At 60.7% G+C, this 17,868-nt stretch overlaps 2 protein-coding genes across 2 annotated transcripts in view; both read right to left on the reverse strand.

Moving 5' to 3' along the window:
• Positions 1 to 909, reverse strand: part of SFN (stratifin) — a 5,555-nt gene extending 4,646 nt beyond the window's left edge. The window contains exon 1 of the mRNA XM_035345859.1: positions 4 to 909. Coding sequence (XP_035201750.1) covers positions 4 to 695 — 692 coding nt within the window. The 5' untranslated portion in view covers positions 696 to 909. The remainder of the gene's footprint in view (positions 1 to 3) is intronic.
• Positions 910 to 5,165: 4,256 nt separating this feature from the next.
• ZDHHC18 (zinc finger DHHC-type palmitoyltransferase 18) lies at positions 5,166 to 15,972 on the reverse strand. Its single transcript, XM_035345759.1, is given in 8 exon segments — positions 5,166 to 7,382; positions 8,573 to 8,682; positions 10,120 to 10,222; positions 10,654 to 10,702; positions 11,164 to 11,301; positions 12,669 to 12,818; positions 15,760 to 15,922; positions 15,925 to 15,972. Coding segments are annotated over 8 exon segments (864 nt in total). The 5' UTR covers positions 15,958 to 15,972; the 3' UTR covers positions 5,166 to 7,264.
• Positions 15,973 to 17,868: the final 1,896 nt, after the last annotated feature.

Consider the following 17,868-nt stretch of genomic DNA (forward strand, 5'->3'; position numbering starts at 1 on the left):
CACTCGGCTGTCCATAACGTGAGGTTGTCCCTGAGCAGCTGCATGATGAGGGTGCTGTCCTTGTAGGAGTCTTCGCTGAGCGTGTGCAGGTCCCCCATGGCCTCGTCGAAGGTGGTCTTGGCCAGCGAGATGGCCTGCTCGGGGGCGTTGGCGATCTCGTAGTGGAAGACGGAGAAGTTGAGGGCCAGCCCCAGGCGGATGGGGTTCGTGGGCTGCATCTCCTTTTTACTGATGTCCATGGCCTCTTGGTACGCCTTCTGGGCTTTGTCTATCGTCTCCTGGCGGTCGTTCCCCGTGGCCACCTCGGCCAGGTATCGGAAGTAGTCTCCCTTCATCTTCAGGTAGAAGACCCTGCTCTCGGGGTCGCTGACCTTCTTGATGAGATACTTGTCCAGCAAGCCCAGGACGACGTTGCAGACGCTCTTCAGCTCCTCTTCCACCTTCTCCCGGTACTCGTTCACCAGCTGTGCCTTGTCGTCCCCCTCTTCGGTTTTGTGCTCGATGCTGGAGATGACCCTCCAGGCCGAGCGCTGGCACCCCACCACGTTCTTGTAGGCGACGGAGAGGAGGTTGCGCTCCTCGTTGGACAGCTCGTCCCCATGCTCCACCACCGCCTTCATGAAGTCCGCCATGTCCTCGTAGCGTTCAGCCTGCTCGGCCAGCTTGGCCTTCTGCACTTGGTGGTTTCTTGCCATGGCTGGGGACGCGGACGGGCGCGCAGGACAGACGCTGGGGCGAGGAGCGGGCCGGGAGCCGTCGGAGCCTCTGCCGAGCCTCGCCGCCCGGATTCGCTTTTGGCTGGGCGTCGGAGCCCCGAGCGAGAGCGGGAGGAGCCAGCGAGGCCGAAGGAGCGGCCTCCTCCTCCTCTGCTTCCTCCCCGCCGAGCCCGGCCTTAAAAGGAAAATTGCCGTGATTCATCGCGCCCCAAGGCGGCGAGGCGCTGGGGAAGGGGCGAGCGGGCGGCCCCCGCCCTGCCCTCGCCCTGGGCTCTGGGTCCCTGGGGTGCCAGGAGGATGAGGCTGATCCCAGGAATGTCCTGGGGTCCCCGGGGAACCCCAACCCCACCCCCGGATCGATGGGGGACCCGTCCCTGGGTGCTGAAAGTGCTTGGAATGGGGAATGGTGGGCTCGGCATTTTGGGGGCGAAGCAGAGGTGCCCGGTGTGTTCTTTCCACTGCCCCCCCCCAAAGAAACAGGGCACGGGGTGGGCCCGGTTGTAAAGATGGTCTCCTCCCCAAAAATCCTATCGCAGTCGTTTTTACGTGGTGATTAACTCGCCGGTAATTGTGAGGGCTTGAAGGGCAGGTATTTATTCCCACAGGTGGGGAAACCGAGGCAGGAGGAGCAGCCCTTGCCTTGCCCAAGCACCGCTGCAGGGATCGGGATCGGGATCGGGGCTGGGGCGTTCCCGGCTCCTCCACACGGCCCAGATCAGGGGAATCACCCTGGCCCTTGGAAACGCCAGGCCCTGGCCCCAAAACAATCCAGAATGCCACCAAACAACCCCCCCAGAAAAACCATGACACTGAGCTGACAGCCCCCAAACCTGCAGAGCCCCTTTGAGGTTTCTTTGCCTCTCACTGCTGACCCAGTTCTGCGTCTCCCCCGCCACAGCCCAGCCGGAGCATCTCACCACTGACTGGTCTGATCGCTTCACACCGCTTTTAGAAGAGTTTGGGATTTGGGGGGTTGTGTTTTTTATTTATTATTTATTTCATTTTTTTTTTTTTTTCCAAAAGCTCTCTGTAGGTGCTTGCTCTGCCCAGATTAGGATCTGCGCTCGGCGTTGTTGCGCTGCAGTTTCGCTCTCAGCCTGATTAAGCCTGTTCCCACACGCCGGCTGCCGCTGGCAGACGCCCGGCGCTGCTGCAGCCCGCGCGGGGCCCCGCGCTCGGCCGGGCCGGAGCGTGCGGGAAGGGCACACGGGGCCGCAGCCCCGTGGTTTATCAGCACCATGTGGTGCTTGTCTCGGTCCTGATGGGGATGATGGGGATGGGAGGAAGGCCAGAGCTGCTTTTCTTGGCCGTGGGCGTCCCAGAATAGCTCCAACCCCAGTACACCCAGGCCTCCCCTGCAATGCTCGGGGGGCTCGGGGTGTCTCAGGGTGATGGGAGATGTGGGGTTTGGGGTGCCCGTGCCACAAGCAGTGCCTGGCTGGTGAGCAGAGCAGGCCTCGCTAAGCCACGGAAAGGCTTTTCGGACCAAATGGCTGCACAGAGGCTGTGGTTTTGAAGGAACGCCTTCCTGGGCCTGCCTCGTGTCCTAGTGGGGGCAGGTGGGGTGCCCCCCACAGCCACGCTGCCCAGTGACCCCTGAGACCCCTCAAACCACCACAAAAGCCTCCATGCGAGGGGTGGGAGCCCCAGCCCTGGTGTGAGGCCCAGCCCTCTGACCGCCACTTCTTCCCATCACAAAAATGGGTCCCTTTGTGGGGGGGCAACCAGGAGGAGACCCCAGGCAGGACCCCCCCAGGGCCACAGGAGCAGCAGCATGAGCTCTGTGAGGGGGGGGGGGTCGCCGGCTCGGCCTTGGCTCAGCTGCCTCCTGTCGGCGGCCCCTGCCAAAAGTGCTGAGCCACTGCCAAATTTAGGTTGCAATTAGCTACGAAGAGGCCGCAAAAATATTCTGCTCTACCGGTTTTGTGAAAAAAAAAAAAAAAAATGGGGTGGGTAAAGGGAAGAGCCCCAGCTCGCTGCGCCCCACTGAGGCAAAGGCTGGGGGTGAGCCCGGCCGCAGCATCACCCCGCACAGCACCCATGGGTGCTCCGGACGCGGCGGAGCAGCACCCAAACGCGCGCCGACGGGGAGAGAGGGACGAAGAATTAAAGCCCAGCCCCAGGGCACGCTGCCCAGGCCGGTACGTGCCGCCTGCCCCGTGAGCCCGGCCGGCGATGCCGATGCCGCCGGCGGGCTGGGGCTGGGCGCTGCTCGGCTCGGCCGCGGCAGGAGGAGGCCGCTGGCGGCCGATCCCGGCGGCGCTGGGAGGGAGCTCAGCGCCCCGCTGCTCCCCTGGCTGCTCCCAGCTTTTCAAGGGCCGGGGTGGGTGCATGGGGTTGGGGGCGCACAGATGAATTTTCCTGGGGTTGACGTGAGGAAGACGGCATGGAGAAGGGTGGTTAAAGCTGGGGGAGGCCTCGCCTCGCCTTGAGGCCTTTGTTGGTACAAGAAGGGAGCTTGGGGAGCACTTGACCCCATGACAGAAACCCTCCTTGGCTCCCCCACGCCTCACGGGATAAGCACAGAGAGCAGCAGCTCCACAGCACGGGCAGACACCGACATACAGGAAATAGGAGAAATTTTATTTTGTTACAAAAGTCAAAGGCATAAATAGTTGGCAAATCCTACCGGGCTCAAAGCTGGGCCTCACAGAGCGTCTCCCGCCCCATGGGGCTCCACGGGGGGACCCTTCCCCTAAAATCAGAGCCCCGCTAACACGAACAGTAAGACGGGGAACTTGTGGGGCAGGGTTTGGGAGGGCAAACGCTGACCACACACCAAGTCCCTTCCTGTGGGGTTTCGGAGAGGGGCTGGGGAAAAAGCCCAGGGAAATTGGATGGGTAACACCAGCGGCTCAGTCCCAACACCAAGCCTGCTCCCCCAAAAACCGGCATCTCTGAGCAGGGAGCCCCTGGCCTGGGGGGTTAAGGCTGGTTACGGGGAGCCACCGGTGGCCCTGGCTCAGTTGTGTGGGGTTTTCCCCACCCCGGGAGGCAGCAGGAACTCCAGTTATTGCACTCGGGAGGGATGCTGTATGGCTTTGAGCTCGGAAGCCGTGGGAGGGCAGCCTGGGAAGGCTTTTCCTTGCGCACGGCAGCTTTCCCCCTTCTCTGGTGGCGGGAGGGAGGAAGGCGCAGCCCTGGAGAGCGGAGGCACAGGCGGTGCTGATGGCTGTCATCGTCTCGGGGACTGCCCGCAGGGTCTGGGCTTCCCTTGGGGTGCTCCGAGAGAGGCTGAGAGAGGGCTGCCGGCAGGCTAGATGGCCCCAGAGCAGAGGAAGGGAAGGGGAGGAAGAGAAAGAGAGGATTAGTAGCAGAAATACACTGGGGGGAAGCAGCAGCAGTTTGCCAGGGGTTGCCCAGCAGATGCTGAGGCCAGAAATCGAACCTCCTCTGAGGATGAGATAGAGGCAGGGAGAAAGCCCCGTACCTGCTGCCGCGTCTCAAGATGCAGGGACAGAGGGAGAGGGCAGCGCTGCAGCCCCCGGCACCGGGCAGTCGAAGCCGTGCTAATTCACCACGTGCTTTGAAGGGAACTTACCTCAGCTCCGGGCACACCGAAGGACAAACGGAGGCAGAGGGCGATGGAGGGGAGGGATGAACTGAACCCCAGAGCACACCAGAGGTGGGGTGAGGAATCTGATGCAGCTCCCAGCCCTCCGCTCACCGCAACCACATTTCCCCATCAGCTGGGGGCTTCCTCCAACCCCAGCAGCTCAAACCACCGAGCACAAACCACCATGCTCCGTCCAGCGAACCCCGAGCTCCAGGACACCTCTGCCCCAAGGCCGAGCTGGCCCTGGGGCACATCATCCTCCGAGCACCACCACGCAGACTGTCTGACTCCATCTGGCAGGGGGAATCCATCCCGCACCCCTCGCCAAGGCTGCAGGAACCCCCACACCGGTGGGATGTGGTCGGGGTTTGGGGCACATGGATGGCAACGCAGCTGGAGGCGATGGGCTCATGGAGGGAGCTGGCCATGCAGTGGGGATGAGATGGATCACTCGGGTGGATGGCTGGGCGAGGAGAAGAAAGCGCTTTCTTACCAGCTAGCCCTCAGAAAGCAGGGCTAACGTCCCAGGAGGGGGCACATCCCGTCAGGCTGTGCAGGAAATGGCAAAGTCCTGGCAGGCGTCCTCCTGGGGAAGACACCAGAGGTTACGCACCGCAGCGCCTGCGGGTACACAGCGAGGGGGCTGGGTCGGAAAAGGACAGGCTGGAAAAGGATGGGTCAGAAAAGGACGGGTTGGAAAAGGACAGAGCTCTCCTGGAGAGCTGGGACAGGAAAATCCCTCGGCTCCGACTGCTGCTAAGTGTCCCTCGCAGCCCCATCCCGCGGGAGATTTTAGGAGCTTCCAGGCAAGCCCTGTGACTAACGCACCATCCAACCTGAAGGCTGAGACACCTGCCCTTTGTCTTAAAGGAATAAAATAATAATCCAAGCAATTAACTCTTTAAAAATATAATTTTATTATGTCGAGTAACAAAGGAAACCAGTTTAAATAAGAACAGGAAGGAGTTTGGCCCCCGATAACACCCCTGCACACCGCTCCGGGCACCAGACCTTCTCCGCACAGCACCACTCGCCCTGTCCTGTCCCCGGGCCTGCTGCTGGAAGGTGGCACCGAGGCTCCCTGCAGGCAAGGACAAGCCCCCTCGGGGCCATCAGTGCAGCAGGAGCAAGGAGGTAACGCTGGCTTTCAGGCTGAAGCACCCAGCCCGGGAGGTGGCACCCAGCCACAGGGAGCCTCCCGCGGCGCTCGGCGAGGGCCACCTGCCGGGATGGGGCAGAAATTCAGCAGCTTCCAGGCTCTGGGCAGGGCCAGGTGGGCTCGAAGCAAGCCAGAGGCTGGTGGTGGAAGCTGGGGGACGGGGAGGCTGCAAGGTGGAGGTCAGCAGCCGTGCCGGAGCTGCCCTGCCCTGAGCTCCTGCTGCTGCTCTGGCTCTTCGCAGAGCAGAGGCAGAGCTGGTGGCCACAAGGCAAGCAGGCAGGGAGAGCTCCGCAGCGAGCCAGAAAGTCAAGGCAAGGGGAAGAGGCTGCCCTGCCATCTGCTGACACCCCTCGGGGCTGGCTCGGTCGCTCACAGTGTGGACAGCACAACCCCGGCTAATTCAGCGGGGACAGGCTGCCCCCCTAAATGTGCTGCTGTCCCTGCCCGAGGCTGAAATTCGCGTGTTTAACTCACAGAAAACCTAACCAGGCAGCTTGACACAAAACACTGCAAGCCTCTGCCCTGGTGCTAACATGCACAACGCTATCTACATCGAATACAAAACGTTCTACGTAGAAAAAAATCTACAAATTGTGCAAAATTATCCAGCAGCTTTTAGTAACACGATTCAAGTATTGCTAACAAGGTCTGCGATCCTCCTCCACGCACGCTCCAGTGTTGGCAACCCGCAGAGCTGGCAGCCCAGCCCAGCTCGCCTGTGTCTCTGCGGGCCGGGAGCGATGCTCGTGGAGGCACCGAGGCACACGGGAATCACTCCTGAGGTGCTGGGGACAGCCCTGCTCTCGTCTGCTGGCCAGAAAACCAAACCAAAACCACAACACGAGGTTACCAGAGACCAGCACCCGCCTGCTGCTTCCTCTGTGTAACCACCTGGGGTGGGTTGGACCCTTGGGAACTCACCCACTTTTCTGTAGCCTTTAATTCTTTCTGCAGGCAGGCTACAGCCAGGCTTTCCTGGCAAGCTCCCGAATCTCACAACCGTAGCCAGCATCTCATGGGGAGAGCTGCAGGATGGTGCACGCGTTTCCTCTCCCCCACTAGCAGGACGGCCCTCCTAACTCGTGTCCTTGCTGCAAAACATTGTCCTACTGGAAACACGAGGAGCTCGTCAGCACTTCCCCGGTGAGCAGACAGAAAACGGGATCCACCGGGACCCCCACTCAGCCTCCACGCCTGCTGTGAGCCGGTCTCCCCAGCTGCACGGCCACAACCTACCAAGGCACGGCAGCTGCTGGAAAAGAAAAGCTGCTCTGGGAGCGAGCCGAGGTGAGAACCCGGCCGTTAAGACACAGAACAGCCCCTCCGTGTTGGCACAGAGGAGCGAGAGGCGTTTGTGGAAATAGCAGGGACACCAGGGAGCTCCCACCTCCACCAGCCCAGGGGACGAGGCTCGGCAGCACGGCTCCAAGCGGGAACCCTTCGCCAGTCCCACCTCCCACCCTCAGCCCCCCTTCACTCTCCGTGCAGGGAACACGGCGATTTCCCCGAGCAAACGCCCCGGGTTTAGAGGTCAGGGGGCTCCCCAGACCCGTTTGCTTCCCTCGTGCAGGGGGGTTCCCTGCTTTCTGCACGAGCCTGAGGGTCCTGCATCAGCCGGGAGTCCGGGCAGGCTACATCACAGTGAAACAATTCAACAAAACCAATAAATAAATAATAATAATTAAAAAAAAAAAAAAAAGGCAACGTATGGCTCAACTGAGTCTTTGGCAGCTCTGCATCGCAGGGCTGTCCCGCCTGAGGCCGGGGAGATGGGAAGGAGCTGGCTGGAGCGAGGTGTGGGCACAGCAGGCTCGGGGCTACATCACAGCACCGCTACGGCATGCCTCCTACCATGCTGGTGTCAGGCTTGGCTCCGAAGGAAGGGACTTCGCTCTTCGGGCTGGACGGGGTCCCGACATCTGGCTGGATAAATCCTCTTCTGTCTATCAAACTGGAAAACAAAAGGGAGAGGGTGCAGGGGAGAGGAGTCAAGCTGGCAGAAACGGAGGCCAGACACGCATCAGCTGAACCACAGGGTTCAGACTGCTGCCTCAGCTGGCCGGGGCAGCTAAACCAGCTCTGTCCACAAAATCGAAACCCTCCTGACACGCAGACGCCCCCGTGGCGAAGACGGGAGCTCAGAAGCCACAGAGGGTCAGAGCCGGCTCTCCCCGTGGGAAGCAGCACGCCGGCGGGAGCGGTCTGGCTGGATAACGCGGCTGCCTGGCCTTTAGACAAACCACAGCCTTATCACACAAGCCACCGGACGGCCTTTGGGCGGTGAAAGCTTTGGGACACCACAAACCCAAACGGGAACCGGCGGAAGGACTTTACAACAGGAAAACAACACGGATGTGGAAAGGCTTGGAGCGAAACGCTATGCTCCCACGGCCTCCCAGCTCCCTGAATCCACAGGTTTACCACTGCTGAACGGCAGCGCTGAAATTTTGGCACCTCCGAAGCCAACAAAGAGCAGCGGGCAACGGGGAGAGCAGGGCCAGACACAAAACACACCGACTGGAGCTGCACAACCTTCCCCTGCTGCACCGCGTTAGTACCTCGGGGCTGCTCCACGTAAATCCGCAGCGGGTCCAGCCAACAAATTCAGCTCAAGGGTGCGGGTCCTCAGCTGCGGCACAGCACGGCTCTGCCCAAGCGCACCCACTTGTGTCAGAGCAGCAAAAACAACCCCGTGCTGCTCATGGGACGAAAGGAGAAGCAGCCCGCAGGTGCCTGTGCTTCAGGTGAAAGCCTGCAGTGCTCCTGGTTATCTCACAGCTAAGAGAATTTGGAGGGGTGCTGCTGAGTGCTTCAGGCAATCCAAGCTGGTAAAAAAAACCAGGGTGCTCACACTGCCTGGGGCAGATCGCTGCTGGCTGCTTGCAGCAGAGAAAAACGTGCTAAGAAGCACCGCCACTGCCAGCATTGACCATCCGCTGCCGAGCCCCTCGGTGCTGTTCCTCTCCCCTTCCTGAATCGCCGGACATCTTAGCTGCAAGCTCCACGAAACAATCGTAGGCGGCCCAAATTCATCAAGTTCAGACAGGAGAAGCCACAGCTCTCCTGGGAATCGGGGTAACCCAAAGCTGCGCTTGCCGAGGCCGCTCTCAGAGGGGTGCAGCTCCCGGCGCAGGCTCTCACCTGGGATGGAACGGGCCACACAGCACCGCGCAGCAGTTCGTGAGGATGCTTTTATGGCTGTAAGGATTGGCGAACTCGGAGCCCCTCTTATTTGACCAGGACCCTTTGATCTGAAAGAAAAGGACACGTGCAGATTAAGGTAGGGAAGGTGCGATAGTAGCTAATTACACAGCGATGGACTCCGTTAAAACCCCTGCTCACGAGGAGGAAAGTTTGCCTTAGTGCAAACATCCTCCCTCAATCTGCTTGGACGAGCAGGACAGCTGCAGGAAGGCAGCCAGAGGAGACAGCAGTGCGCGGCTCCTGCCTCTGCCAGGGCTCAGTCCTGCAGCTCGAAGGCTCCAAAGCTGCGTCCTCCTGTGCTGCGTGCCAGCTTGGCAGTGCCACCACCTTCATCGCCAGCCACCTCCTCCCCTCGTCCTCTCCTAGGCTGAGAGCTCGTCGGAGCAGGGCTCCGGTCCCCCCTGTGCTCTGAGGGCTAATCAAACAGCGAGGGGCTTCCCGGGGCCTTCTGCAAAAGGACGAAACCATCTCCTGATCTCCTCCTGATCTCCTCCTGATCTCCTGTGTCCCCACCCCGAGCAGCTGTCACTGCGACTCTTGATTTCGAACCCCCAGGAGCATCAAGCGCAGGCACACGAGTGGGCAGATGCTGGCCTCGGGCCCCTGGCTGCAGCGCCCCATTTACCAGCACGTTTCCTCCTTTTGCTTTGACTTCCCCTCCCCAGCTGCGGCACGAGCCCGGCGCCGCGGCTGGAGGAGCAGCGCCCACGTGCTGTGGACGTGGTGCCCTCGGCGCTGGGTACCTCCATCAGCTTCACAGCCCCGTGCAGCCCTGCCAATAACTCTAAATTACACAGAGGGGGAGAGGGAAGGGGAAAATAAAAGAAGGGAGGGATGCAAACATGCCGTCTGCAGTGCTGGAAGCTTCCAGCCAGGATTACAGGTGCTTCTAGCCAGGAGGGTGAATTCTGGTTCCTTCCGAGGCTCAGACAGATCCTGCTTTTCTGTACAATCTGCCCCGCTCAGGGCACTCATCCGGCCCTTCGAGTCTGCAGGCACCCCGGTCTTGAAGGTAAATCGCATCGGATGCCTGCACATCATTTGCTTGCTAGACACGAGGAACTGACAGAGACAAAGGGACTTGCCCAGGGTCTCGCGGGACGCCGGTGGTTACGCATGACGCTGAATTAAGATCACCCGTGTCCCAGGCTGACACCCAGATCTCTGGGGCCAGCTTTCCTTTTTTAACCTCGGAACTCCTAATTTTGAGCAAGGCCGCATACGGGCTGGAAAAAACTCCCACGTGACCCTTGTAACGCTGCAGCTCGTTACCTCCAGGCCTGACACGAGTGACACGTGCGGGCCTCCCACCACGATCCCCTGCTGCTGCGCCCTGGGCAGGGGCTTTTTGCTTTGCAGGGGATTTTCACCGGCACCGAGACACCGAGCCAAGGAGTCCCCACCTCTGCTGAGAAAGTACCAGGGCTGGCAGCCCCGCCTGCACGCAGCTTTTGGGGTGAAAGGCCAAGCTTTTAGGTACTCACGTCTTCGTTCGTCGTCAGGTTGGAGGCGACTAAGTACGTGTGAAAACCTGAGAGGCCCAAAATAGACCAGACCGAGAAGAAGCAAATGACCAGCTCCAGCACGGTGAAACGGGAGTCAAGGAAGATTCAGGCCACAAAACCATCCCGCGTGGAGATGCGAGGGGCTGTTTCAGGAGGCACTCACAGCGAAGCCCACGCCGACTGGGCCACGAAAGCATCACAGCTACCTTCCCATTCCCCGTGCCCTTCTGCAGGCGTCCACCAAGGGACAACTTTCTCCAGCCATTCCCCTTCCCACATAACCTGGCAAGCTGGGAAACCAGTTACTGGCCTTCATCCCTGGCAGCGAGGGACTGAGATGTCCCCAGGCTGCGAGCGAAGAGGGCCCTGCCTGCCCCGGCCAGGCCAGGGCACTAAAAGAAGTTGTGGGGAGTGCAAAACAGGGCACCCCGGTGAGGTTACCCAATTAGTAACCGCCCTCCTCCGTTACACAATTAGCGTTCGCTCGGCAGCCCGATGGCATCGGAAGGATATCTCGCGGGTGTTGTCTTCAGGGTGGTGAGGAAGCCATCCCTCTGCGAGCCTGCAAAGGGAAAGGTGACGAGGAACCAGGTCCCACCAGGCCGCCTCGCGTCTCCTTTGCGCCCCCAGCCAACCCCCGTGGAGGTGGGAGCTCCCCAGCATGCAGCCACCCCCACCCCGCGGGCCAGACGGATCTGCCTGGCTGCCCGCAGAGCATCTGCGGCCTGTAACTTTGCAGAAATGGCAGCGAGCAGACACAGCCTCGGGAGATTTAGGGCCGGCAGGTAAGGCACCTTCCCTGCGGGGTTCAGGGCAGGTGAGCACAAAGCCCAGCGCTGCCCCAGCACCGCGCCAAACTCGTTCGCTCTGGGGCACCGTGAAACCTGATTTATTCAGGCTACCTGCACTGAGAAGCAGGGCTTAAACCGAGAGAAGCCAGACCCTTCCCATGCTCATCCTACACGAACAGGGGGCCTGGAGGTGCTTGTCGCCCAGAGGGAGGCCGCCGCCTCGATTACTTACGCAGAGTGAGGTGGGTGACGACACAGGCGAAGATGAAGGCTGTCAGGAAGGAGAGGGAGAGGATGAAGGCGTAGAAGTAGCGGTAGTTGCGCTTCCCCACGCAGTTGCCCACCCAGGGGCAGTGGTGGTCGAACCTCTCTGAAAGAGAGGAACGGGGTGAGGGGCTGCTGCCGGCTCCCACCCGCTGAGGAGACTCCGAAAACCGGGGGCTGCAAATCGAGCGTCCACCCACTGCACCAGGACCAGCAGCTCTCTGCAGCACTGCATTAGCAACAAGTTTCAGCAGCATTGCAGCCTGCTGATACGCCCTTTTTTTTTAATTTTCATCGTTAAAGGCCAAACTTCTCCTCTCCCCAGACCTTGCACGAATGCGAGCCTCGTGACTGCGAACGTCTCCCACTACTCAAACTGAAATCGAGCAGGGAACACGCGGCAGGTTTTCCAGTACCGGCAGCACTGGGTGTGTGCGCGCGGCCTTGCTGCTCCCTCTCTGCACGTCTGCTCCCCCCCCCGCCTTCGTCGGAGCAGAAAATATCTTTCAAAGTTATGAAGATCGGCCTCTAAAACCACAGAAACTGCCTGGGAACCCGGGGCAGGTGCAGTGCATCTGGGAACACTCCCCTCCTGTAATGACAGGGCTGAGCTTCAGACCGACAGCACCGCCGTAACCCTCCCGGGGGGGGGGGGAGGACACCAACGCAAACAAAACTCAGCACAAACCCGGCGCACGCCCCTTCTTCCCCACGGCTCCTCTCCAAGCCCCGTCCCAGCCGTGGCTGCTTTCCAGGCAGCGCCAGCAGGACCCGACCACCCACAGCCATCCCCAGACACCAAGCAGCTCCCAGTTTTAACCCTCTTTCAGTTTAAAACCACCCCCCCTTGCCCTACCGTTATCTACGCGAGGCCCTCTCCATCCTTTTTATAAGACCCCTTGAAGCATTGAGAGGCTGCAATGAGGTCTCCACGGAGCCTTCTCTTCTCCAGGCTGAAAACCACTCCTGCACGGCCAGAGGGTGCTGGGACCCTCCAGCTTCCCTACACCTGCCTGGGGTCATCGGAGGCGTTTCTCTTCTTTGCTCACCCCCTCCTGCCCCACCGCAAGCTGGGGACACGGGGCGAGGACAGGGCTGAGCTAAACCAGAACCTGCGGAGGTGCCTCCGCCGCCCTGGTGACCCCAAGGCCGGAGACAGCCAGGAGCCTGCAGCAAACCTCGTGTCCGGTGGGGCCCTAGCGATATCTCTCAGCACAGCGCCCTCCGAAACAGGGACAGCAGAGAGCGAGCACGGGGTTTGCTGCCCCCGAGGCACCAAAGCTCAGTGCCTTGCTTTGCAATCCTTTACGGAGAGCACAAGCAATTCGGGAACACGGCATCCTAGAACCGTTCGGGTTGGAAAAGCCCCCCAGGATCGTCCGGTCCACCCATCACCCTACCACCACCATCAGCCACCAGCCCACGTCCAACCTCTCCTCCGACACCGGCACGTTCTCCGCTCCCCGCACTCACCGACGCAGTTGTCGCAGACGCTGCAGTGCGAGGTGCGCGGCGGGCGGAACATCTTGCAGGTGTAGCAGTACTTGAGCTTCACCACGTACTTGTTGATGACCACCTCCATCGTGCGGGCGGGCGGGCGGTAGGTGGAGGTGCCCATGCTGTCTGCAAGGGCAAGGAGGGGCAGTCAGGGCAGGGCAGGCAAAACCCAACCGATCCAACGACCCCGCGTCGCGGCGAGCTGCCTCCGGGCAGAGCGAGGCGTTAGCAGCGCAGGATTTGAACACCAAAGCTGGGAGGCAGCTCAGCCACGCGATTTGTCGCGGAGCTGGCAGCCAAGAAATCCTGTCGGCTCTTGGCGGCATCCTTCACGTCCTTTCCCTGTCAACGGGGTGCCAAGAGGAAGTAAGATCCGCCCGGCGCTCTGAGAACAGAAAGCGACTTACAGACAGAGAGCACAAAGGCAGCAGTGTTGGCGTGCCCAACTCCAGCTCATCTCTGGGTGCCGAACGGGTCGCAGCGGGACCTGCTCACACGGCTGAGGTCCGTCCCCGCTCTACGGGCGGCAGCCAAGGCTCAGAAAGCAGCGGGGGGACCTCTGCGGAAGCGTCCCGCAGGAGCCAGCCTCGGCTCCATCAGGGAGCAGGAGGGCAGCGGGCAGGTCTCGAGGCAGATTCCATTGCGGTGGCGCGCGAGGATTCCTCCTCCTCGAGGTGGGGACGGAGGATTTTCGGACGCCGCGTTTCGCCCGTGTGCGCCGGCACACGGTTTTCCATTCGGAGCTGGCGGCTGGAAACCGCTCACCTGCTCGGCAAAAGCAGGAGCCGCAAAGCCTCTGTGCCACGGCTGCCGTTTGGGGGTTAGTGGTTTACTGAAGTCGCTCTTGAAAGAGCGCCTTTCCGACCCCGAGGAAGCCTTTGAAAACAGAGATGTACCAGCGAGCGAGTTAAGAGGAAAATAAATGGATTATGTTAGCAGGAACAGCTGGCACGCCAGGCAGCATCTGCAGCCAGACTGCTGCTGCAGGCTCTCATAAATAGAGGCACAGATAACCGCTCCGAGGAGATTTTAAAACCAGTTTTTTAGGCAAGCGCACGACGATTGCCTTGCAATGTTTTCAGCAGGGCAGGCTGAAGCCGCCTCCCGTCGGTGTCGGGGAGGCATTTGTCACTAAGCCCAACACCAACACGGACCCTGGGTGCGTGCGCCCTCCTGGCCAGGGCAAAAAGGGCACGGGAGCAGCTTTCAGATGGGATAACATGAGCACACCGTTAGAAACCACATACGTATAAATATTTATACAAAGATATCGATATAAAGAAACCCCGAGGTACAGCTGGCTCCATGGCAGTCGTAACCTTAAAAACCATTCACCCTAAATTAATTATCCTGAGTGCTCAGCACCAGCATTTTGCAGAGGGAGGTACAGAGCCAGCTCCCTCCAAGTTCAGACAACGTTCAAAGCAACAAACGCGCTGGCTCCAGCCTTTCTTTGGGGTAAAAGAGGAGCAGATCAGCTCCCCAGCTTCGTCAGCAGCGTCTGCCCCGAGGAGCAGCCTCTGCCGGGAAGCACCACCAGGAGCTGGGCGGCTAACGCAGGGCGCTGAGCTTTTGCTCGAGCCGCACGCCCCCGTCGCTGGGCATCCCTCGGGGAGGAGGGGACTTGCAAGGATTTTCAGGGAAGAGGAGCCCGAATGAAACTCGGTTAAGTCAGGGCACAGGAAAGGCCTCTATTTTTTTTTTTTCCACGCACAAATGCACCAATTTCGCCGTACTGGTCAGAAGGACGCAAAGCTACGGAGGAGGAAGGAAGCAGCCAGGCTTCAACGTTCGCACAAACAGAGCAGGGAGAAGCGAGGACGCGGGGGCCAACCGCAGCCAACAGCCTCTTCCTCCTCGCAAGGCTCAGGGCTTAGCTCAGCACCCTTAAGCCGAGATTTGCCGCGGTTTAGCAGAAGCAGCTCTGAAATCCGCTAAACCCAGCAGGAGTCTCCGCGAGGGCTGGTCCCACTTGGGGTTAGCACGTGGATTAAGGGCTCGGGCTGCAAACCCACAGCCCCTTTCTTTCACCCCAGGCGCGGATTTCACCCACGGAGCCAACGCAGCTCTGTGCTCTCCTGCCCGGGCGCAGCCCCTGCACCTTCCCCGCGCTGCGCACGGCAAGAACCAGCGGGGTCGGCATTCATCCGGGCAAATTCCCTGCTGGCTGGGCGACCGCACCACCAGCCGGGGTGAGCGAGGCAGCGACAACAGGCAAAATAAGGCTGCCCGCCCAGCGCAGACCACCCTGACGTTGGGTTACACGGGCTGTGGAACCGCTCTCAGCGCGGAAAGGATCGCTCTCTCGGCACCAGTTTAGCTCCACCGCGACTGTCCCGTGAAAACAGAAGAGATTTTATACTTCTGTGTGTTTTTAACGAGGTTTCTTTGACCCAGGAACATCAGGAGATCCTGCCTGTCACCTACCGGCCGGGGAGAATTCTCCCTTCAAGTCCCCGATGACGTGGGGATGAGCACAAGTGCTTTTTATCTTCCAAGCACGCCTCGTGTTTCGGCAGCTTTATAAATGCTGCTTGGTTCAGCCTCAGCAGCTTTCCGTCTCGTCAGGGTCTCTGCGTGAAGCCGCGTTGTAGAAGGACAGAGGGGGAAATCGGGGTGGCCAAGAACCGGCTCTTCCAAGAGGGGGGAAATAAATCGAGTTTTGTAGCCACTTCCTCGCCAACCCCAGCCCAGATCCGAACTGCTCAGATTATGAGAACTCGGTCTGCGTCCAGGAGCGCGGCAGCCTGCCTCTGAATGGGGACTTTGTGCTCCCCCAGCTGCTGGCACGCAGACCCCGACAGCAGCGGCGGGCAGGGCACTGGTGCCACGAGCTCTGCCTCGTCCCAGCCCTCTGCAGGGCTCTGCCAAATCCAGTCCTGGCCTGGGAACAGCTGCAGGGAACCCATCCCCTGCGCGGGGCTTCGCCTAGGAAGGTGATGGGACTGAACAGAAAGGAAAAGCTCCTCTGCTCCTCCGCACCAAGGAGATTTGCTGGGACTGAAACGCGCACACACGGGCGTGAGCCAAAGCAAAGGCAGGAGAGGGAAGGGAAGGGAAGGCTCACCGATCCGCTTTTCCAGGTCTGCGGCCTCACTGGGGGTGGCTCTGGGCAGGATACCTGGGTCCCTGAAGCTTGTCTGGAGCAGGCAGCTGATGACAAAGAAGAAGAGGACGGCTGCGATGATGGGGATGGCCAGGGTCAGGTGGCTGGCAAGGAAGGGACAGCTGTGAAAAGAGAGAAAAAGGCACCGTTAGCAACCATCCCTACAGAACCGGCCATCAGCTACCACACTGCACGCTACGAATTATCTCAGGGGGGTGGACTGAAGGGCTGCTGCTTTGCAGGGACCTCTGGAAAAGCAAGAGCCAGCCCAGAGAGCACCCTGCAGCTCTGGAGCTGCGCTGGGAGCACGGGGTCTTGGACACAAAGCACGGGCTCCTCCACACCACCTCCGTGCCCTTCTGAAATCCCAGGATCATACTGCGGAAACCAAAACCCGGTCACCTTCTACACGGCAGCAGCAACAGCACACGGAGAAACACCCGAAATTAATCAGGGATCAAAATCAGGGATCAAAATCAGGGATCAAAATCAGCCCGCTCCGGCACCCGCGGACCAGCGTTACCAAAAGCCGGGCAGCTCCGTGGCCCCCAGCACGAACACGAGGACCCGAGGGACGCGGCTCCTTACGTAACGCGGGGCTGGAGCCCCCCTCCCGCCCTGCGAAGGGATTTGCTATTCCGAGCCCTGGTAAGCACCGGGACCGGGCACAGCCCGGAGAGCTGCCCGAGCCCTGATGCCCGCGGCAGCGCTAAGTCCCGGTGACACGGCGAGGCAGCGAAGGGATTAAGGAACTTTTGTCTCAGCTCAGCTGTCCAGGACAAAGCGGGCATCAAGCTACCAAATCCCCTCTTCTGCAGCCCTCTTCCCTCCTTCAGGCAGCAAGAAATCACGTAAAAAATGTCAACTATAGACACGGTGACTTTTTTTTTTTACGCATCTAGCAAAGCGTAAGTGATGCAACAGAAGCACGCCGCTACAGAAACAGCGTGGAAAGCCCCGGGACATCTTCAACCGAGAAACGGTGACTAGGCAAGACGGGAGGAGGGAGCAGATGTCCTCTGCTTGGCCCCGCACAAAGCAGTTACTGTGCCGGTGCTGCCCGACAGCTTCAGACCGAGCAGGGAAAGCTGTCGGAGAGGCACGGACGCCACCAAGAGAGGAGCATTCGTGCAGGGATCCGCTGCTGCCTGGAGCCTGGCCGGCTTCTCAGAACCTCTCGTCCCACCAAACGCCTTCGTCCGCCCGGCTGCAGCTTTGCTCGGAGGCTCGGAGGGATAACTGGGGTCCCGAGGCAGGCGCGATCCCCCGCTTGGCGCGGTGATAGGAAGGAACGAGCCCCGTGTGAGAAGCACGGGGCTGGGACAGAGGAGCCCCGAGCGCTGGGTGCTCCTTCCCCAGCTCCTCCCGAGGCGCAGCGGGGTGCTCCCGGCTCTGCCTGCCCATGGGGTGCAGGAACCCGGAGCCGCAGGGCTGTAGTCGCAGAGGACAGCAGGGCCAGCTTCCCAAAAGGAGAGGGGACAGGGCAGAGGCTGCTCCCTCTCCCCCAGACACGGCGAGGGCAGACCCTCGGGGTGAGACCCCCGGCACACCGCTCCTGCTGCCCCTCATCCCGCATCCACCCTACAAACTCCTGGCAGCGATTCCTGAGGGATTTCTGCCCTCCGTAGGCTTGGTGAAGGGGGGGGGATGGATGGGCACCAGGAGGGCATCCCACTGCTCCAAGTGGATTCTCCCCTTCGGGGTGCAGCTCCTCAACCAGCCCGCAAGGTGCGGGGCTGGCCCTGCCACCAAGCAAGGGGGTGGCTTTAGGGACTGGGGGTGACCCCGAGCACCTGGGGACAGGACGTGGGGACCCGGAGAGGGGACTTAGAGCGGGGCTGGGGGCTCAGCAGCAGGCGGGATGGCTCTGGGTGAGGCAGCGGGGGGTGCCTGGGGGTGACAGGGGAACAAGGGGGATAAAGGGGATAGGGAGATGAGGGGGTGGACAGGGGGTAAGGGGGATAGGGAGACAGGGGGACGGGGACAGGGGAGATAGGGAAATGGGTAAATGGGAGGACAGGGGGACGAGGGGGTAAGGGAAACGGGGAGATGGATGGGGGATAAGGGAAA

Source organism: Oxyura jamaicensis, chromosome 23, assembly GCF_011077185.1.
Source record: "Oxyura jamaicensis isolate SHBP4307 breed ruddy duck chromosome 23, BPBGC_Ojam_1.0, whole genome shotgun sequence".
NCBI classification, from domain to species: Eukaryota; Metazoa; Chordata; class Aves; order Anseriformes; family Anatidae; genus Oxyura; species Oxyura jamaicensis.